The sequence below is a fragment of the Propithecus coquereli genome, unplaced genomic scaffold, assembly GCF_000956105.1.
Source record: "Propithecus coquereli isolate 6110/MARCELLA unplaced genomic scaffold, Pcoq_1.0 Scaffold36, whole genome shotgun sequence".
Taxonomy (NCBI): domain Eukaryota; kingdom Metazoa; phylum Chordata; class Mammalia; order Primates; family Indriidae; genus Propithecus; species Propithecus coquereli.
In genome coordinates this window covers 6,662,809-6,685,666 of record NW_012149285.1, presented here as the reverse complement: position 1 = coordinate 6,685,666, position 22,858 = coordinate 6,662,809, and the positions used below count along the sequence as shown (strand labels likewise).

At 40.2% G+C, this 22,858-nt stretch overlaps 1 protein-coding gene across 1 annotated transcript in view; it reads right to left on the bottom strand.

The window, feature by feature from the left end:
• Nucleotides 1–7,101: 7,101 nt before the first annotated feature.
• ARHGAP32 (Rho GTPase activating protein 32) overlaps nt 7,102–22,858 on the bottom strand; it is a 297,626-nt gene continuing 281,869 nt past the window's right edge. Inside the window, exons 16-23 of the mRNA XM_012651646.1 lie at nt 20,470–20,581; nt 20,051–20,196; nt 19,289–19,484; nt 17,552–17,697; nt 15,375–15,446; nt 12,446–13,324; nt 10,766–11,751; nt 7,102–9,470 (exon numbers count right to left, since the gene is read on the bottom strand). Coding sequence (XP_012507100.1) covers nt 7,218–9,470; nt 10,766–11,751; nt 12,446–13,324; nt 15,375–15,446; nt 17,552–17,697; nt 19,289–19,484; nt 20,051–20,196; nt 20,470–20,581 — 4,790 coding nt within the window. The 3' untranslated portion in view covers nt 7,102–7,217. The remainder of the gene's footprint in view (nt 9,471–10,765; nt 11,752–12,445; nt 13,325–15,374; nt 15,447–17,551; nt 17,698–19,288; nt 19,485–20,050; nt 20,197–20,469; nt 20,582–22,858) is intronic.

Here is a 22,858-nt window from a genome sequence, read left to right as displayed (position 1 = left end):
CTACAATGTAGACATTGTTTAATAGTCATAATCAGTGCCATCCGGATAAAAGCTCCCACTAAAGAATCACACATTTTTTGGTATTTACTCAGACCTCACGGTAAGCAAGGACCTAACTTCACTACCACCATGCTCCAGGATTTACCATGAAGTCTCATCGTAACTGATAAATGATGTCTTGCATGCCAAGACTCTCTTCCTGCAAGATGTATGTTAACCAGGTGAAACCTTATTTTTTCAGAAAGGTTGATTCTGATTAAATTCTTAATGATAACATTACATAAAATTATATCCCGTTATCCCTTTAACTGCTCTATGGTCCTGTGCTATTTCATAGCAAAAATTCTGGCTTTTATCTGGTATTCACTCTCCTGCTAAGCCCTTTAGAAACATCTAGTATTTAAATTAATTCTCACAGCAACCCTTAGTAGATGCTATTACTATTCCCATTTTAGAGATGAGAAAGTCATGGCTTAGTAAGAGTTTTAGAAATAGCGTTAGAGGGGTTTAGTAGTTCAGTAGAGGTTTTAGAATTAGTGAGAAGCAGTCAGGATTCAACTACCCAACTCTAAAGTCTGCTTTTATTACAGCATAAACTATGTCAGAGTCCTGGGTCTCAATTTCAGCTCCACATTCATTACTAACTCTGTGACAGTGGGCAAAGTGTCTAGCCATTATGTGCCTTGATTTCATAGTTATGAGGAATAAATGAATAGATGTAAAATGCTTACAACAGTGACTAGCACTATGGCAAGCAGAGTTAATTACTGGCTGTTAAAAACATTGCTATACTGTTGCCCACAACTGATAAAATACAAAAACTAAAAAGTTAAATAAACTAATTGATTAGGAAACAGTTCTTGTGAGTTTCAGTGAGAAAGAAGAAACATCATTTGGACCTAAGAGCTGTATCTGTTTTCCATGCATATAGCATTTGAAAGTTAACTACACAAATAGTAAATACGCATTAGCTGCACTTCCTAACCAGCCCATGTGTCTCACACCTGACTTAACTATATTATTAATATACAAGCATATAACAAGAGGCATTGGTGTAGACAGGCAGCAGTATTTTGTCACCATTTTAGAGAATGCTGAACTTTCTATATTGTTCAGCTCAGTTAGTTCTTTTACATGTCATCGTTATAAATGAGTCTGGGCTTAATATTTAAACACAGGAGACCGAGAAGCTAATAATAAATTTGTTTCAGTATCACTAAAGTGATGGGAAACCAAGGTATGAATGGGAAAAAGTGGTAAACCTAAATGAACTAGAGACAGGCTCCCTTTGAAAGAAAAAAAGCCATGAAATATGGCCGAGATCTGTGTTTCTCAACCACCTGCAGCAGAATCACATGGAGCGGTGCTAAAATTGGGATTCCTCAGTCCAATCCCAGACATACTGGATCAGAGTGTCTGGTGGTTGCTCCAAGCAGCTTGCTTAACTAGCTCTCCAGGTGTTTAATGTGGATTCTAAAGTTTAACTACGTGCTGCGTTTACAACATGGACCAGTGGCTGAGAAATCTCAGGATGCTTTTCAAGATGTTTTCAGAGAATTAAAACAAGAACACTAATTGAGTGCCTCAGTAACAGCCGAGGCTGTGTCTGCACGACGCTCTCGTTTCTGAATTGCGGACGCTGTCTCCTACGGACTAGCACTCTTCTATGGGGACAGAGACTCTGCAGTTATTCACGGGGGAAAAGCCATTGTGTCTAATCACACAGCTTTCTCACAGAATGTCAAATGCAGGGGGGACTCCTACAGTCTTTTTGCTTCATTCTCCCTTCTGAGCATCTTATACAATAGCATCTCACTTTAAAAGAAAAAGAGGACTCTTGAGTAACAAAAAAATAGATGATGAAAAGTCCGCATGACTTGGGATAATCTTTCGGGGCTCCAATTGAGAACTTCTTTTGTTTACCATTTTGACGTTAATTATGTGATTTCCAAGACAGATTAGAATCACACAGAGAAAGAGGAAGAGGACGGTTCATAGACAAAATAAGAAGTGACAGCAGAAAGAAGGGAAGGATAGAAAACTTTTAAAAAAGGCACAAAAACATGAAAAGGACATTGGTGTTAAGCCATTTGGTATAAAAGCATTTTTTTTTTTTATCTCAGCGTGTCCCTGGGAGTATCACTAAATTATGGTACGGTAATCCATACATATAAATGATGAAACTTTAAGTATACTGACAGTAAACTTCGTGGTTTGAAATATACTCTGGAAATATTTTAATTAAAATATTTAAAATAAAAACTAAACCTCATACTTTTCCAGAGGTACACTTTCAACTAAGTAGAAAACAAGGCCAACAAAAATGCCTTATTTTGGCATCTGCTGTTTCCAGATGCCAAAGCTTTTACTGTAAAGGGGAGTCCATATTACTTTGAAATGTGCCTTTTCCTCTAGAACCACAAAAGTATTTGTCACCAATTTCTCAATGACAAAGACATTTTAAAAGGGAGGTGCCATATTCTCATCAGGATGAAGGAAATTTGGTGATGAAATAGTTGGCATGGAAAGCAGAGTCCCCCAAAAAATTTAAGTAGAAGACACAGTGGAAACGTCATCAGTGTCTTTTCTTGAACCCATCTAAGCAGCTTCCATGGGACCACGACGCTAGGTCTGGGAGTGTCTACTCAAGCAGATGCGTCTTTGCTGAAGTCTGGAGTGTGGTTTGCAGGCATATAAATGCAGGCTGGCTCACCAGGCTGGTCTGGGCTAAACAGGCAACTTGCCCTATTGCTGGCAAAAGGGGACAGGCCTCTAATGCTTCAAAATGAAGAATGATCTGTAACTGACGACTCCCAGTAGGAAAACAAATATTCAACAGCTGAATATTGAGGGTCTATTTCCCTCCCGAAGTCCTGGTTGATACTCAAGTGCTTCTTCTGAGAACTCTGGCGCAGGAATAAGCTTTGGATCCTGCTGGGCGGCTGGGTTACCTGCAGCACTCGGTTCGGATCTATAGCAACTTGTTGCACTGAAATACTTTATCTGGGTTTGCTACAAGCCAGCTCACCACAGGTGACCTAGCTTAGAGGATGACTCTTTTCTGGTCATTTCGCTCTCAAAACAGGATGTCCAAGATGGCTCTGTGGGAATTTTTAAAATATGGTTTTTATTCAGAATCCCCTTCCGGAGGACCCTGAGAACTGAAGCCAACTCAGTGTCTGGGCAACATGGGAGCTGCTAGACCCCTCAGGGCAGCCCTAGACTTTCCAGGACAGACCAAGAGGCCTCTGCAGCTCTAAGAACAGTGTTTGATCTGGGAGAAATGTGGCCAGGCAGCATACGGTGGCAAATAGATAAAAACAGGAGACGTTTAAGCCCTTTCCTCAAATAACGTACACACCACTTGGTATAACAGGCTGTGCCATACAAACATTTGTCTTTTGGTCCCAATATCCCAAACCAATTACCCCCACCTATTTCACTTTAATTCATATTCGGTGAAAAAGGAAACACATACACAAAGAAGTCTGTTTTAACCTGAAATAATTCTGTTGATATTTGAATTGCTTTCAACGGGACATTTGCTTTAAACCACAAGATATCTCCATCTCCAGGTACAAAATCCCTTCCCCCCCACACCCCACCCCCCACACCCAACCAAAGAAACAAACAAAACCCAAAACCCACAACTCAGCTTCCAATAAGTCTGGAAGAAATGAGACTCTAAATATTTACATATGGGGCAAGAAATAAATCACAAAACTATTTACAAAAATACACAAGCTTATATGCATTAACAATTTACACCAGTTCACAAAAAATATTAAAACATAAAAAAACACTATATAAATTAAAGTTAAAAACTCAAGAGTATGATCTAAGACTTCCTAGGATGCTTCTCTCATGCAGGTCATGGTTGAAAAGTCAGGTTTTGCTATCTCAGAATCTAAACTGTAAAACAACCATTTTTATTCTTTGAACATTAACAGTACTAATCAGATAAGGGAAAAAGGCCCTCTGTGCACACTGACAATATCTTGCACACATTAAAATACACCATTCCTGACATTTCTGTAACACAGTACTGAAAATTACATGCCTCTGTTTCAAAGTAACTTTCTGACACACTTTTGCTTTCCTCGTTATTTCCTTACACACACTGCCAGGCAGCACTTTGCCAACAGACTGGATGAGTGACCAACAGCGCTGCAAACAGAGAAATGGACTCTGCCGCCTCCGTCTTTCACTAAAGGGGCAAATTTCAAATCTATGTTGTGTGCATCTATCACTGCTCCCAATGTGATAACCTACTCTTCTGACCCCGCTCACCTTAATGGTTCCTCCTTATTACAGAATTAGTGGTAGAATTTTTCAACCTGACCCTAAATTTTTAAAAATGCTTTGCCATCGTAAGACATGTGCAGGTCCTACCCTTGGGAGTACCCCAGGGACTTCCATGTTTGAAAGGAAATTGAATATGGTAAGAAATAAGGCTCAGATGTTTATTAGTAGAAAATGGCATCTCTGGGGTTGTCAGCAAAGTTTCTAGCCAGACATCCAGGCAAGATTTAGTTCAATCAAACCAAACTGCAATCAGAATTTTGCCAAAAAAATTTTGCCAAAAAGATAAAATCTGGAGGCATAGCTATGAAAATATCGATAGAATTATGGATTTAATGCATAAGGCGGTTCCATTTCCTTGATCATAATGCTCCACGTCAAAATCTGAAAGTCATAACACTCAATTACCCTATTTCTGACATCGCACACCAGGCCAACGATGCTGAGGTGACCTGGTCACAGTGATTTGCCATCCAATTTCTACCCCACACTTTTAGGAAACGATTTGGGCACAGTCTTTCAAATAACTTGAGTCCAAAGTTAAGGCTGTTGCTACATACACGAAATGAGACAACTCTAGATTTTATCCAAAGTGTGTTTCACACTTAAACCAGTAATTGGAATCATCATTCTATATTCAAAATATTTACCAGATTATTTCTAAACCCATAGGACACCATTAATAAAGAGATTGCTCGGAGGAATAAACCTAGTATTTATAAAACAGACTTTAGTTTCAGGACGAAATGATGTGTGTGACAACAAATCCACAAATATTAAAACTGGACTGGACTCCTGCCTCTTCCTTTGGGCTCTCGATTACTACAGCCATGAGTATTTGGGTCACACCAGCCCCTCTCCTAACCTCCACGCTGCTGGTGAGAACTCACAGGGCCGGTGTGGTATCCAAGGGGCCATGGATTTCCTACTTGACAAAAAGACAGTTAAGGTAAAGTAAGTGCTGCATGCGTGTCCACCAAAAATCAAACTCCTGCATGTAGCACCCAGCGTATTTTTGTGCCAAATAAAAGTATCCTACCAGGTTTCCTAATACTTTGACTATACACCAACTGGGTCTGCACTTTTAATGCAGAGGTCTGAACTTCCACAGACCTTTTCACATGAGATTCCTACTCTGGTCTTTACTGCATCACTCTGATCAATTCTGGGGAAACAAAAGAAAACCTTAGAGTATTTTCACATATAAATGTGTTGTTCTTAAAACATTTTATTTCTTTTTCTAGATATAAACCCTTAAAATGCAATCACATAATTTTTTAAAATAAAAAAACTGGCATGAATCCTAATCTTTGTACAATTTCACAGCAATAATAGCAGCATGATTTTAGCCTCTGAAAAGATTTCCTCCTTTGCTCTAAATAAAAGTTAATTCCAAGTTCTCATAAGCCAGAGCAGCAACCATTCAGCAAATGGAATGAAATTCTCTTAGTGTCTTCTACAAACTGAGCATTTAAAATAGGTGAATGTATAAAACTTGAGCATTAAGAGTCATGGAATGAAAGACAATCTAAACTCGTTTTGTAAACAGAGGACTGCCTTGCTAGTCTGATGTATCTGTGGTGGGGTGGGCAGAGAAAACAGAATGGAGTTTGGCTAGACAGTCTACTCTACTAAGGAATGCAACTTCGACAAGTCCTGGGTATTAAACATGTTTAACATGTCTGCAGAGTTATAAAGAGCTACACCTGAAATGCTGGTGCAGATGGAACCACAGTAAGACCGGGACCACACAAGCACAGAGCAAACAAACGGTACGGAATGCCTGAGGACGGGAACCACGGGGCTGCGTACCAAGTGGTTATGGCAGGAACTTGCGGTTTCCTAACAGATAATTCACAGATACTTAAAAAATTCCCAGGGAACCTTTTACTCTGGTTTAGAAACAGAAATTAACATGTACGTTTATATTCATGATAAATTATGTGTGTGTATCCAGTCAAACCATGCTGTTTTTTCTTTTTAAATGAAAAAAGCTGATAATTTAGGAAAACAAATAGTATGACATGTTTTACTAGAATTACAATTTACCAAATATCATCAGGGGGAAGGAAATATGAAAGCAGGCAACACATTAAAAGCACTGATATAGTTTTCTGGTGCTAATAAAGTTCACTGACAATAAGTACTTTTTTCCATCTAAAAAATTTCCTTAAATTCTAATTTTAAAAAATCTCTTCTGCAGTGATATGAGCCTGTTCATTGAACAGTGAGGAACAGTATGAAAAATAAAAATGTGAAGAGAACTCAGGTTCAGCCTGAGTCTAAATGGTCTGACATTTTATGATGACTCTTGATTAATGTGTTATTTAAAGTCTTAATTTCTTATCTTTAATTATAAGGTTGCTAATTGACTGACTTATCTGAAGGATCAGGGAGGTTTTTTCCACTCTAACTGGACACAAGACCCTTCTCAGACAGGGAGAATGAAGTGAGAAAGTGTCCATCCGGGCAAGCTGTGCAGCTACCAGAGAAGTAGGAACACAACAGTAAATGCAAAAGCCTACCAGGAAATACATGTAAACCGCTCTGAACCATGTGGCAAATACTAAGAATAAGGACAAAGTTAAATTCAAATTTGGTTAAAGGCAGTCCTCAGGCTCTTACAAATTAGCCCTATATGGCAAGGGTGGTCTGTGACAAATTTCCTTACTAGGTTTTCAGCACAGTGCTTTACAATCATTCAGATCATTTTTAAAGACAAAAATGACACAGTCTATAGATGGAATGGGTGGTAACGAAGCTGGGAAGGGGAAGAAAATGATTTGTTTACTTTTATTATTTTTTAAATGTGGTCAGGGGTTTTTATAGCTTTTTCTTATCTTTTTGGTTATTGAAAAAAAATAGAACAGTCCACTGTCCAGCAGAGGCTGCTTCAACTCTATTGCTCCCAGGGCTCATTCTGCATGGATCTGTGTTTCAGGGTGCTGCAAGGACAACTCTGTGGGCAAGAAGGCGCCCTGACCCAAAGCTGTAGCGTATGTCCTGCTCTGTGGATGGGGAAAGCCAGGGGGCACATACGTCCCCATGTCTCCCCCTCCGAAGCCTCCTCGCTGGTGCTGAGGCAGGGAGTGGTAGTCTTCCAGGTTATCATACTGGGACACAACAGTCACACTGCTCTGGCGCTTGCCGTGTGGTTGGTATTGGTACAGCACGCTGGGGTCCCTCTCCATGTTCTGGGTATGATGGAGTTTTAGGCTATGACTCCTCTCGGGCTTGGGAGGTGGGACCACTGACTGAGTGAGGTGTTCTTCCTCCTTGTAGCAGTCTCTGGAGTGCTTCTCTGGGGCAGGAGGCTGCCTAGCCCGAGGCCGCTCCAGCTCTCTGGAGAGCCTCACCTCTTTGTGGTTCAGTCTTAAAGATTCCTGCCCTGATGCAGCATATTTTGCTCCAGAGTTATGGTAGCTGACTGGCTCAGAAGTGTCTGGAATCCCTTTGGGCCCATAATCTAACTGGCCAGTTCCCTGGGGGTAAGGTGGCCCATTTTTTGACTCACAAAATTGCCTATGGCTTGCTTCCTGATGTGCCCTGTGCTCAGGGAGACTACAGCCCATGTCATGAAGCTTCCTATTCCTGAGGCTGCTCTGCTTCTGAGGGAGGGACGGTTTCTCCGGCTGTGTGTTGCCGTAGGCTCCGTGGTGGTGGGCTCTGTCTAACTCTGGCTCTGGGTGCTTCCTGTAGAAGCGGTCATCTCCCTCAGGACTGATGGCCTTGGCTGGGTGTCGGCCCTCCTTTCCCTCTGCCACTGAGAGAAGTCCAGTTTTCCCAGGATCGGATTTACTGCGCAGATGGATGACATAGATCCCTCCCAAGTCATCTTGCACGGTTGGGGTCATGTTATCATATTGGGACATGACAGGCCCTTTCACCTTCTGCCGAGCACGGCTCTCTCTCCGGATGGATTGCATGCGGTACTTTTCCATGTCCTCAAGATCCCATGAGGCGTAGGTGTGCTTTACCTCAGCAGTTGGAGGCATGTTGACTGCATTATGGTCATTACCAGAGAAATAGCCAGTCACGTTGGTCCGGGGACGTGGAGGCAAACCAGCGTAACTGTACAAGTTCTTTCCTTGCAGCCTAGGATTGTAGAAAGCGAAATCGCGATTGGGCAGGCGGTGAAGGGGTCTCAGCTGGACTGTGCTATAGGCATCCACATCACACAGGGCCCCATCGGGACTGTAATAGGAACTGGATGAACTGGAATAAGGGCTATACCGGTAGTGGACCCGTCCATTCTCAAAGTAAGGCTGAAGCTGAGTTACGTGATAATCTGAGCGGGCCTGGGAGGACTGATATGGCTTATATTGGTACAGGGGTCTTGGGCAGTAGGCCGGTTCATCATCTGGGGGAACTTCTGTCCGTGAAATGGGAACAGAGCGAATCATGGAAGACGGCGGGGCATGGAGAGACTGTACTCTCCGGATAGTAGGGTACGGTGGAATATCTTCAGGGTAACAAGCACTCCTGACTGAGGAGCTCAAAGAAGATACATACTCAATCCGGCTGCATGGCTTGGAGTGGTGTCCAGATGCGTTTCTTCCTGGCGCCACATATGTGTTATAACGAGGACCCATGGAGGCTGGTGGCTCTGACCTGGCACCATACACTTGGTGTGGCTCTAATTTATTGTGGTGTGGAGGTACACTCTGGGGACGGTACTGGCAGTTTGGAGTCATACTGAAATGCAAACAGTTTTCTGGACCAAAGGGCTCAGTGGTGACATCAGGCCTTGCAAAGGAGGAGTAAGCTGTCTTCTGAGAAGCATGCTTAGGTTGTGGGACAGGAAGTGGTAAAGGCAAAACATCGTCCACAGAGGCAGATGGAGTAGTGACAAAGGAATGGTAATTTGAACTGCTGGTGGCATCTGCACTGCTGAAGTGGATGGCAGCAGCCATCTTGCTCTCCATCGTCCTGGTCGGGGGAACCAGTGTAGTAAAGCCACATGAGTGCGCGGGGACGGACTCGGCACGCAGGTGCAGCAGCGGGGCCCTGCCACCTTCCCGCACTTTCTCAGGCAGGCCTGGCTGGGCAGCAGGCATAATCATGGGACACTGAGCAGCTGCACTGCCCTCACTGAGGAAGACAGACGCAGGGTCGTCCATGGCTCGAGGTTCAGGTGGCCTCTCTGGAGCTGGAACTACTCCTTGAACCTATTGAAAGACGATAATATTATGAGTCTGTTTTTTATGCCCTGCTATCAAATCAAATACCATTAAATCTGTCACTCATATGTTGAGGCTGCTCGGGGAACAGCATGAACTTTCCCAAGCCATGGGGTCACAAAAGACCTGTCCTCATTGCCAGGAAAAGATGGCCTACGCTGTTGTCTGGAGCAACAGCCATCACCATCTTTGGAGAGCCATTCGAGGTTTTCTAATTTATGTTGGTTTTAAATGTGAGATGAGGTTGGCTATGGCATTATCTTAACACGCGGATCCAACAGAGGTTTAGTCAACTAACACTGCCAGCCTTAAAAATATATACCCAGTCTACTGGTACCATTTCAACGCCATGAACATTTTGTTAAATTACAAGAGTTGATTCTATCACCTGCAGAGATTTTTGAAGTGACTCACAGTTGCACAGTGAGCAGTTTTAATCCCTCGAATACGGGGAAGGGCAATATTCCATTAGAGGCATCTCTCCCCTATCTTTCATTCCACCTCAGTCTGTGGACCCAACATGACCAGGCCAAATACGATGCTCACAGCAATACTGCAAATATGCCATCCCTAAGAAGTAGCTGGTAAATGTAGTTTCCTCCACTAAGGACTAGAAATTTAAGTCCTAGTTCACGGTGACCACAAAAAATCTTCGGCACTTTTTTGAAAAATGAGAAAATTAGGAAGAAACCTTAGCATTCTGCACACTATATTCTCACATCAAAACAAGTGCTTGAATATGGAACAATCTGCTGGTTAATGCTGTGAAAACAACAAAAAATCCTAGGAATAATAATTTCTTATACTTCTCAAAACGTGCAAGGCAGTCTTACAGAGGACACTTGAGAAGGAAGTATTTTCATTGTGTAGGTGTGAATAACTGGCAGAGGGTGGTTAATGACTTGCCCAAAGTCACAATGAGTCAGTGATGAAGTTGGCAAAAAAATAAAAAGCAAAAATCAAAAACAAAGACCCACAACCCTGACACTTAAAGCCTACTTTGTCTCATTTGACCACGATTTTTTAGTGTTCACTTTAGGAAGAAATGGTAGAAGGTATAGTTCAACTACAGTCATTTAGTAACTACTCCTTTCTCAGAGAAAAAACAGGTAATCCAGGTAAAGGCAGACTCCAACCCCAAATAGGAACTGCTTCATGGAAACCTGCCACAGGACCTAAACATAAATGTTGTATCTGACTCAAAGACAACAACACATGCTGCTGAAAAATGACATAACTTTGGAAAATGAATATTTCACCTCCCTGACTTCCTCCCCTCTTACCTTGTGGGAATTAGTTACTCCTATATTGGTTGCTGCTGGTACCTGTCCTGCGACTGGTGGCTGCTCTGTTGACCTTTGGGAAGGAGGTGGGGGCAGGGGGCGATTAGTTCTATGCGTGCGCTGAAGGGTGGCAGCAGCAAAACCGGCAGCAGTGGGCGGTTCAACCACATCCCAGCTGGCTTCCCTGGTGCTCATTTCAGCTATTGCTGGAGTAGATGTCATGTAAGTCAAAGTGGCTGTGCTGGTATTCTCTTCAGGGGACCCAGAAGGAGGGTAGATGCTGTCCCTAGGCAAATTAGAAGGTGTGGGAGATTTGTCTGCAAGTTCCAAGGGGCGATGAGGTTTATCCACACTTGCACCAAGATAAGAAGGAGGTTGATCTCCACTGTAGAAATGGAGTGGAGGCTGGTCCTGATCCAGGAAGGAGACAGTCGGCATACTGCTCTTCCCAGACTGGTCTTCGGGGAAACGTATGTGATCATCAGACTTCTCTGAGTCTGTTAAGGGAACTGAAGTAAGTCTGGCCTTTTCTGGGTCCCCAGATAAATAGGTTCTATGTGGTTGATTCCCTGGCAAGTCTACTTGGTGGTGGTGCTGCTCCCCAGATTCAGCTGTGTTAGAATGGGTAGGATCCCCAATTGCTGTTGTCTCTGGTAGAGGCTGGTCACAGTTTCCTGGTGTTCCATTCTGGAGCTGCAACTGCTCTGCTGGTCGATCTGTTTGGAAATAGGCCTTATCTAGGGCAACGGCAGAGTAAGAACTGGGCAGTTTATCTTCAGTTGTAGCCACCGCTATGTCTCCATAATTTGTATACCCAGCCTGAGAAGTCCCTGGTCTCTTCAGTGACTGGGTTGAGGCTTGCTGTGCAGACTCAGCTAATGCTAGCGCCAACATTCGGGCAACATTTTTCGGAGGCGGTGGTGGTGGGATAAGAGAGACTGAACTGACAGGAACGGAATCCTGAGGGGGATCATGGGTAACTGCTCCTAGTGGGAAATTGGGAAAAAAAATGAGAGTGAAAAGGTAGCTTATGTTATCCTATATGGAAAGCCAAACACTCCCCATTTGATCATTAAAAAATAGATGCCTTCCATATTTCAAAATGGCAATCCATGATCTTCTATCCCACATGCAAATGCTGTAGAAAACACATCTGGTTCAGATGGAAAACTAAAACAAAGAGTGTTTAAAGATTGCGATCTCCTCTTGAATTGCTACAGAGATGGGGGTAAAAAAAAAAGCAGGTCCCTCACCTGGCAGAGAAAAGATCGCTTAAAAAACAAGCTTCAAGTGCTTGCAGATTGTTATTATGAACAGTTTTTACATTTGATGGTGTAGGCTGGTTTGTTAACTTGTAAGGCTACAATAAAGACATTTTATTAGAAGAGAAAACAGAATCAAGAGCTATGCAGTTGTGCAAAAATTATCCACGAATTCTCACTGTCCAAAGAGATAAGGGGACTTTTGTGAAGGTCTGAAGCAGGACCACTGGCCCCTTTCGGGAGTTTTGTTTGACTGATTTTAATTTAGGGCTCTGAGCCATCAGCACCATCCATAAAAGCATTCTCTTTGATTAAAGGCTAGCTGTGGAGCAAATTTCTCTCTTAAAAGGCACAGATGGCACACAGGATTGAAGATCCCTCTTAACTTAAAGAAAGAATGGAGAAAAACAAACGGTACCTGTCTGAGTCTGTCCAGAAGCTACAGCCTTACTCTGACTGCTTGAGGCAGACTGCTCCTCTTTCCCTGGCAATTCTACTTCTTCGGCAGCCACCTGGTCCAGGGGCTGGACTTCGGATTCACATCCTTCTTGGGCCTCGCTCTCATTTGCTTTCATCTTTACTATCTGGGTGGGGGATCTATTTATGACATCCCTTTCTTCAATGCTTTTGTCCCGGGTTGGAGATGATGCGTGCTGAGCTGCAGTATTGGAGACCGTACCAATGACGTCTGACACCCGAGGTGGAAGGGTCACTGAAATTGGCTCAGATATGTTCATAGAAGGTGATTTGCTTAATTTCCGTCCTATCTTCGGAGAGAAAGCATACACGACCTTTTCAGTAAACGAGGATGGCTTAGACGATTTCTCTTCAGCTGGGCTCAAGTCCAGGGTAAAGAATGGACTCAGCTTCTCCTGAAGAGGAGAAACAGGTTCAGAACTTGCAGTGCTTCCTGGAGTCTGAGACTGGCTACCACCTGCTTCTGCATCCTTTTTATTGGCACTTGGTTTATCCTTGGAGTATCCTAATGAATCTAAAAAGGAAGCACCACTCTCCAGACACTCTGATTCGGCCTTAGGAGGACTACATTGAAAGGACATTGGATCAAAATCCAGGCTGGCTACTCCAATGTCTGGTGGGCTCAAGTCAACATCCTCAGCTGAATGAGGAGACATAAGGGCTGGGATATGGAGCAGCCCTGTCTCCTCCTCACTCTCGTTGTCATGGGGCAGATTGTCATAGGAATTACAGCGGTTCCCCAGCATTTCTCCATTAAATGAGGCAGACAGCGCATCACTGCTAGATCTGGGTCTTCTGGGTCGGAAGAGCTTGGAGTCACCTGGCAGAAATGGGTAACAAAGTCAAAGTATGAATGTCACAGGGTACACAACACTATGATGAGTCACCTACTTAGTACGGCAGTAACTTACTGTATAGGGTAAGAAAATGTGACTTCTCATTTTTTTTCTGGAAATTTTCTCTCAGTGCACACAGATCATTTAAACCTGAGATTAGAAAACTCTCAAACCAAATGCTAAATAACAAACATTTGCTATAATCGGAGGGAGAAAGCAGTATTTCATGGTCTGGAAGGGAAGAAAGGACTCACAACTCTTGGATTCTATCACTAGTCCAACACTGACTCTTGGCATGACTTTGGGCAAGTTTTTCATTTCTTCGTGTCTTATTTTATCACTAACCCACGTATGACTAATGAAGTAGAATTAACCACTTTAAATAGCACTTTGGATCTATACCAACAATAAGGTTGTTTTGTGGGGAAACATCCTTATGCCAAAATTCTAAAAAAAAAATCGAACTTCTCAATTAAAAAACACTCATGATCCTATAAAGTACATATACATATTTAGTAAAGAATTCCTTTCAGATACTAATAAAAATTTCTTTTTTTTTTTCCTTTAAAATGAATAGGCTTTAAGTTTCTCCGGCAGAGTCTTCAAGAGTGGTAGAGGGCATCACACAATCTTATGACGCTGCTAAATATCCAACTGGTAGGAAAGGAACTGTCAGTTCTATTGGCATTGTTATAACTGCCATAGTTAAAATGTGATATAAAGAGGCAGAAACTACCTTAATATAAATATATTTATGAATGTACTGACCACTTATAAAATGAATCCCAACTCAAATATTATTTACTGCTTAACAGTAGCATCTATCCAGCCCATTGCATTGTTTATACAGATTATCTTGACTACAGTTTAATTGAAAATCTTGGAAAACTCGTAAGATGTCAGCCACTCAGATAAAGTGATGTGGGAGAACCTCTTGACTCACAAGCAAAGTCACTGGTTAATGAGGGTTTGGCAGATAGAAGATGAGAAAAATTCACCAAGATGATGACACCATAGGATACTTCAAAAGAACATGATCTGAATATCAATGGATTAAGAAGAACCTTTGGGAAATCAAGGTAGCTCTTGGTTAGTTTTTCAAAAAGGACCTTCTTTATAACGCTGTGACATAAGCCAAAACTCAAATAAATGATGTCCTATTTTGACATGGCCCCACCCAACCTGCAGTCCCCAACCACAGGGCCACAGCCGGCTACCAGTCCATGGCCTGTCAGGAACCGGGCTGCACATCACTGCTCGAGCTCCCCACTGCCCCAACCCCTAACCGTGGAAAAATTGTCTTTCATGAAACTGGTCCCTGGTGCCAAAAAGGTTGGGGACTGCTGTAAAAATCATACCTTCTTCCAAATTAATATCGAAGTAATTCTTCATTCTAAAAATTAGTACACAGTTGCAACTATAATCTAACTTTTGTTAATTAAAAGATAAAACAAACTTATTTGCACAATATTTTAGTTTTGTTTTTCAAGTTATGCTGCAATCAAACCCTTTTCAATATCTGCCATGAAATTTTGCCCCCTGTTTTAAGCGGATGCACTTTTAAGTTGCCTTCTCCAGGTGCTAATTATCCTTGGATAACGAAGACCACCTGTAATCAATCTGAACCACGAAATTTAAGGTCAGGTTAAGCCATGTGCAAGAGACAAGATGACTTACTAGCCTAAATACCAAAACTGCTTAATTTTATACTTGGTAGCATTATGTTCCCATTGTGAAATCTAAAGCAGGAAATTACAATAACAAGTTTTCACTAGGCATTAATAAATATAAATGTGTAACTTAAAAACATTTCAGCAATTTTTACGTAAATTGAATAGCAATCATGCCCAAAGCAAAAAGATTAAAGACTGCAACCATATTAAAACATCAATCTGAATAATACTAGATATTAGTATTCTTACGAAATGATAGCTGCTAGCCTATTCATTCAGCACACATTGATAAAATATACTCATGCAGTGTTCTTTTATGCAATATACGGTAGAATATGACAACTGATGCTTTCAGTCTTACCATCAACTGCATGGAGAGATGTAAGAGACTCCTCACTTTTAGCTGAGCGGAGGGTTCCTTCTGCCCTGCCACCTGAAGAATGAAAATCAAATAGTGTGAAGTTTTATTATTTGTTACATATGTAGTTAAAGTGATCATTGTTTTTCTTGACACATTTAAACTTCCAAGAGTGATTAACTGTACATTTTGACAGCAATTTACTATCCTATTATATAATGTGTTATAGTGTTCTCAAATGGTTTCCTATGTGAAAAATCTCTTTTCTAAAGGATATGGACTTGAGCATAGAGATTAACTATATGATTTCTTTATATTTCCTAAAGACCAAGATGATATCATGAGATGATATCATACTGGATTTAGGGTGGGCCCTAAACCCAATGACTGGTATCCTTATAAGAAGAGAGGACGCAGAAAGAGGCAGAGGCGGCCATGGGAAGACGTAGGCAGAGACTGGAGTGATGCTGCCACAAGCCAAGAAATTCCAGGAGGCACCAGGAGCTGGAAGAGGCCAGGAGGGATTCTTGCCTGGAGCCTTTGGAGGGAGCACAGCCCTGCTGATGATAGCTTGGATTTCAGACTTTGAGCTTCCAGAACTGCGAGAAAATAAATTCCTGTTGTTTTTTTACTACTCAATTTGTGGTATTTTGTTAACGGCAGCTCTGGCCTACTAATACAGATACTTTAATTATATGTGTTGAATCTCATTTGCTAAATGTCTTCATCCTCTCTCACCCCTCGGCAGCCCCGTCAACGCTCCCTTTCTAACCCTCTGCCCCTCGGAGGACAGCACCTGTCTCTTTTGTTCTTTGCCAACCTTTCTAATCATTTCTTCTTACTCTCCTTTCATGACAACTCTTCCTTTTCCACTTCTTTAAACACAATGCTTTTCTTCAGAATTCAGTCCCCCACCTATTTCTCTTCTCTCTCTGTTCCCATCTTCTGAAATGCTTCGTCCCTTTTCGATTAGGGGAATCCCTACTTATCCTTCAAAACCCAAGTCAAATGTTATATTTTCTGGTCACCAACCCCTCCCTCATGAGAATTGACAATTCCTACCATAAATGCCTTATATAAACCTCTATCTCAATAGCTATGATTCCGCACTGAAATTTATTTTCTTACACACATGACTTCCCATTTAGACTCGGAAGGCAGTCTTAATTTTCCTTCTATCTGCAGGGCCTGCTATCAAATATCTAGCACATGTTTACTACGTGATTGCATACTGAATGGATGACGAAGTAAATGAACTGAACATTATACTTCTAACACCGCCTAAGAAGAATCCTTCCTAGATTCAGAAGCTGTTAATATTAGGAGAACATGGTTTTAAACTATTTTTAAAAGGATAGTTTTTTCAGCAGTAATAGATCGATTTAATCCAATAAAATACTATCAACAAGACACCTAGTAAAAATAAAAAGATAGCTTCTTTGGTTATAAGAATTATAAACTTGAAAGGCATTTTGAAACATGCTTTTGTCATTTTTTAAATATGTAAAAATATAGATCAATACATTCAAATACCACAGCAGTATTTACTACAAGCTATGTTACAAATACGTTGTAAATTTTTAATTGCATTCCCACTATAGATGATCTATACAGCTTCCTTAAGAAATTGGGTATTACTACATATTTCTATATAACTTATATTACCTTTCAATTTGGGGACAAAGAATTGCTAAAAGAAGATACTCCACAGGTGCAACACAACTGTGACCATACTATACTGAATCGTATTATAGCAATACATGGTCTGGCGCTGTGGCTCACACCTGTAATCCCAGCACTTTGGGAGGCCAAGGTGGGAGGATCACTTGAGGCCAAGAGTTCAAGACCAGCCTGGTCAATATAGCAAGATCCTGTCTCTACAAAAAATATATATTAAAAAAAATAGTTGGGTGTGGTGGTACGTGACTGTAGTCCTAACTACTCAGGAGGCTGAGGTGAGAGGATCGCTTGAGCCCAGGAGTTTGAGGCTACAGTGAGCTGTGACTGTGCCACTGCACTCCAGCCTGGGCGACAGAGTGAGACCCTGTCTCTAAAAACACAAAAACCAATACATGAAGTATGTGCCCGAGGAACAGGAGACCATCATGGCGGCACCAGAAGTGGGAGCCCACCACTGCTCTGCCCGTGCTGGGGCACAGCATGGTAGCAACAGCACCAACCTTTCAGCGCCATGGCCTTCATCTCGGAAGGCTCACTCTCGTTACGCTGCAACTTCCGTTTAGAAACAGACGATGATTTCCCTAAGTTGAAAAAGGAACGCCAGCTGCCCACAGGAGATTTTTTCATCTTATTTTGAGGCCTCTTTCTATGAGAGAGAAAATAATCAATCAGTATTAAGGCAACCGAGGGTCTGTCTTTTCTTACAGAAAAAGAAATGAACAAGTGATAGAAAGAACCAGACAGCCTGGAGACGCACGGCCAAAACAGCAAACAAACATCCACTTTCCACGTAGCGCACCCTGCACATCGCAGCTAGCGAGAGCAGGAAATGGAGATCAAACGTGGATTTTAATATTAGTAACTATTTTCACAAAGATCATTTTATACATATTTTCATATTTAGATCCACCTTCATAATCTGCAAAGTAAGTGGGAACAGGACATATCTAGGAATAGGAAAAATTAAACCTCCAACAATAATATAGAGTTAAAACCATTTTAGGTATGAGTAGAAAGTAAAGATAAGAAAGAAAAGTACTGAGAATAATAACTACAATACACTGAATGACAGGCATTGTGCATCTGCCTTATATGTAGTATCTCCTTTAAATTAGATATCACCACCTGAGGTAGGTACTATTATTCTCATTTTATAGCTGAGGAAATTAAGACACTAAGAAGTTCAAATAATTTCCTTACTGTTATAAAACTAGTAAATGATGGAGTCAGGTCTGAAACTCAAGTCTATTTATATCCCAATATCTACTCTTTTAACCACTACTCTATAAAGAAACTTTTTCAGTAAATTACGGAGTTAAAAATAGAAAACTAAGATGCTGAAGACAAACTCAAAGACAAAGTACAAGAGTATATTTCAACATTTTGCTGATAGGACATTTTTAGTCATGAGAAGTGAGAAGAAGTTAGAGCAATATACTAGAATATGGAAAGAACAAATTCTAAAGTTTTATCAGTACTATCCAATCCAGAGAATCAAAATCCTTACATTCATGTGTAATAGCCAAAGGAGTAGCAGATACATCAAAATAACTTTTACATACATTAGTCTTCCTACTATAACTGTAAAAGAAGATACAGAAACCATGTAATTATCATTTCTTTAGAGAAACAGAATTTCAGAGCTGGGAGGGACACTGAGAGAGCAAACTGCAGTGGTTCTCAAATTTTAGCAGGTATCACAATCACGAAAGTTTCATAAAAGACAGATTTCTGGGTCTCACACCCACAGTTTCTGATTCAGTGGGTCTGGGGTAGTACTGGACAATTTGCATTTCTAACAATTGCCAGATGATGCAGCTGGTTAGGAGACCACACTTTGAGAACTACTGACCTATTCTAATCTTAATATGAAACCAATGTCAAACAAGTCATTGCCCATTCATTACTTTCCGAATAAGCTCTTCCGACACAGCTTATTTCAAAGCAAATTTCTAAATAATATATCTCAGAGAGAAAAATCAATGAAAGTGCATCACTTTCCAAACAATTTTCCCTATACAATTGACTTTCTTCTTTTTAAAAATTACAGGATGAAGTAATGCTTTGCAAGAATCATTTGCATCATTCCCTACGAAGTGTTAAGTATCATCCATATTCAAATAAATAGGTTTTGCTAGGACTGGCCCAGAATTTAATATAGTAATACTAAAATACAAAACTAAAAGCAAACAATAATACATAGCTATGAAAATCATATTTTAAAATAAGAATTTTACCTTTCAAGTGGGAACTCAATTATGGTATGAAATTTTCCCTGAAGTGCAGCAGGTCCTTCTCCTACTTCGATATATTTATTTTCAGTCACAATTGGAGAATTGACCTGAGCTTGTGTTCGTGCCTGGGCTTCCTCCAATGTCAGCAGCTTGGTAGATGGAGAGGACACCAGCAGGGACTTGGGCCTTGATAAAGAAGCTTCCAATAAAAAAAAGGAAAGCAATGAACAAAGTCAACTATGGATAAGGATGTTTATCTGTCCATCCATCTATCTACCTATCTATGTTGTTTCAAATTTCCTTCAAGTATTTTAAATAGCAAAAGCTATACTGTTTTATATTAAATGAGGGGACAGACCAGGTTGTTAACAGTGGCATATATCCATATATATATATATATATTTTTTTTAAATTCATTAACTATTTAACTATTTTCCTTTCTTAAAAGATACTGATGACTCGGATATTTTTAGTTTTAGGAGTTTTTCTTCTTCTGCTCTATGTTATACATTTATATACATCAATAATGGGTGATAAGATCTTTATTTTTTAATACCTCATAAACTTAGATAACAATAGGTCTAACATGCTGTATCCACTATGTACATATAAAATTCACTATCAGATTGCACATTTTGGAAAATAGACATAAATTAGCTGCCTTTTACCAACGACATATTTTAATAATTGAAATAAGAAATGCACCGTTCTCCATTCCTTTAGAAGTTTACATCCATGTTCCTGGTAAACCTGTTTAAGCCATACCTGCCCCTTCTTGCATGACTGCGCTGATTTTGCCACTAAAAAGCACATCAACGTGATTAAGGATGAACTCGACAACCACAGACTGAATTCTCACTTCCATGAAAGCCGCTGTTCCACTGAAGCAGGCAGATTCTATCTGTTTTGATCTGCGAGGTAAACATATCCATCAGAAAGTTGCAAAGATAGCACAGTCTTAAAGGGCTTTTTTTTTTTTAACATATAAATCACAGACAAACCAGAGGAAGAAATCGTATTTTTACAGTCCCTTAGCTAAGCCCCAGTTGCCTGTTTTAGGGAAATGCTAATAAAAAGAATGAATTTGTTTTACCTTTTAAAATTTTCCTTAAGAGCACTGATGAATCAGACTTTTATTTAAGACAATTAATTCTACTAAAGGTCATAAGTCAAATGCAAATTACCTTAGCAGGTTTGGAGCCCAAACAATTGCTAGGTTTTTTGCATGCATATTTGTGATGGAACAATAGTCAGCTAGAAGAGACAAGTGTCTCATCAGGAACTCCAGTGTTCTGGAAAACGAAATACGACATATTAATAGAAAGAAACAGTATGTAGCAATGTAGAACATAAAAGCCCACTAATTAATTTGTAAATTTTCAATCCAAAATGGAAAAAGAGACCATACAAACCCAAGCAATTTTTTTGTTACAAACTAGGTTTAAATATTATTATCAGAAGTGACTGCTCCACAAAAGCTAGGTTCTAGACCAAATGATATTTTGAAGTTATGCCATTCTACTTGCAGCAGACATGCTAATAGGAAAGGATTTAAATATTTCTTCTATGAAAGAAAACAGCAATGTCTCATAAGCCTAAAAAGAGTTAAAAGAAACATTCTGATAGGCATTGAAGGGAGAATATTTGAGCAGATAATATGCTTTTGGAATAAAGAGCCTTCCTCAAATCCTAATATCCTGGTTTACCTTGTCCATTCAAAATTTGCTTTATTTTAAAAATTCCATTTATACCAAGATTAAACAACAGGTCAGAGTATTTTTGGAAATAATATAATCAGCTTAAATTAAGTTAAACCAGATAAGCAAATATGTGTGTACACACAGAGATATTATCTATCGCCTACCACATCTCAAAGTATGCCTCTCTAACAGTGCGGGGATTAAAACTATTAAAGATAATGAATGGGAGACAGAAATGTAGGACTCTATTATTTGAAACACTAATGAAAGTTAAATCCCAGTCTACATACGAGCCACAAAAATTCAGATGTGCCCAACATGAATGTGAGAGGAAAAGGAATACACCAGCTAGACTAGGCGTTGTTCCGGATGCTTTTACAGGGAGTCTCATTTAATTCTCACAATAATTCTAACAAGCACGGTATTACCATTCTCCCTCGTATGGAGGAGAAGGTCAAGGTTTGCCAGAGGTTACAAAAATCAGCAGTGGCAGTGCTGGGTTTGAAATCAAGGTCAGCGTGGCTCCAAAGGGCCTGCTCATTCAACAGCAACTACTATAGCAGTGTTAGAGTTAAAACGGTAATTCTCTGTCCCTCCTGTACATGGTTAAATAAGGAAAGACAGACAGACAGAAGTGAAGCTGGCCTGGGGACTATAAAGAGGTAGGAAGCTTGAGAAATGTATTTAGAAAATAATGTAAAATTTTATTACGGGGGGGGGGGAAGAAAAGGAAACATTAAAGGACTTCAGAAATGTATTTCATAAGAATTGCAAATTAAAACAACCAAAGATACCTATTTGGTTTACCTATCTAATTAGAAAGATTTTTCAAAAGTTAATGTAGAATTTTAGTCAGGATTCCATGAAGTGAGCACTTTCATATTCAGCACATGAGAGTTCAAATTACATAAACCTTTGTGGAACACAATTTGGATATTATTGTATAGTAGTAAGAAAAAAATGTTAGTATCTTTTGATTTCCAGAATTTCATTGCTAAATTTTATCCTAAAAAAAATCTAGATTCCATGTGAAAGGAGGATCTTCATAGTAATACTCAAAATTGGAAAAAACCCTGAAAACATCCCACACTGCCAAGGTAGGTAATAAAACGTATATCAGGCAACAGGTAAAGAAGGTATTATTAGGACACATATGCTACATATATATGTGTATATATATTAAGCTATGACATATACAGCACACAAAATATATAGAACATACATGCAGTATATATTATAGAACATCTGTGTGCAAGGTTCTACTCTGGGAATATCACGATGAGACAGAATTCATGACCACAGGAGCTTATACAGACGGCCTGACTTAACGATGCTTCAACTTACGACTTTTTGGCTTGCAATGGTGCGAAAGCAATACCCATTCATTCAGTAGAAACCATACTTTGAATTCTGAATTTCGATCGTTTCTAGGGCTAGCAATAAGTGATATGATACTTTCTTGAGATGCTAGGCCGCGGCAGGAAGCAATAGCCCCCAGTCAGCCACACCACCAGGAGGGCAAACAACCGATACTCTACAGTGTTGTCAGATGATTTTGTCCAACTACAGGCTAGTGTAAGTGTTCTGAGCGTGTCTGAGGTAGCCCAGGCTAAGCTACAATGTTTGGTAGGTTAGGTGTATTAAATGCATTTATGATATTTTCAACTTACAACGGGTTTATCAGACGTAACCCCATCATAAGTCAAGGAGCATCTGTATATTAAATAGGTAATACAGTATATATAAAAAACATATAGTAGAATATATGTTTAACAGGGAATATTAGATAGCAAGGGATATATACATATATACGCATAAATTAGTAGGGGAAATACCTATTATGTGAGAAATATCTATAACTATGTATTATAGG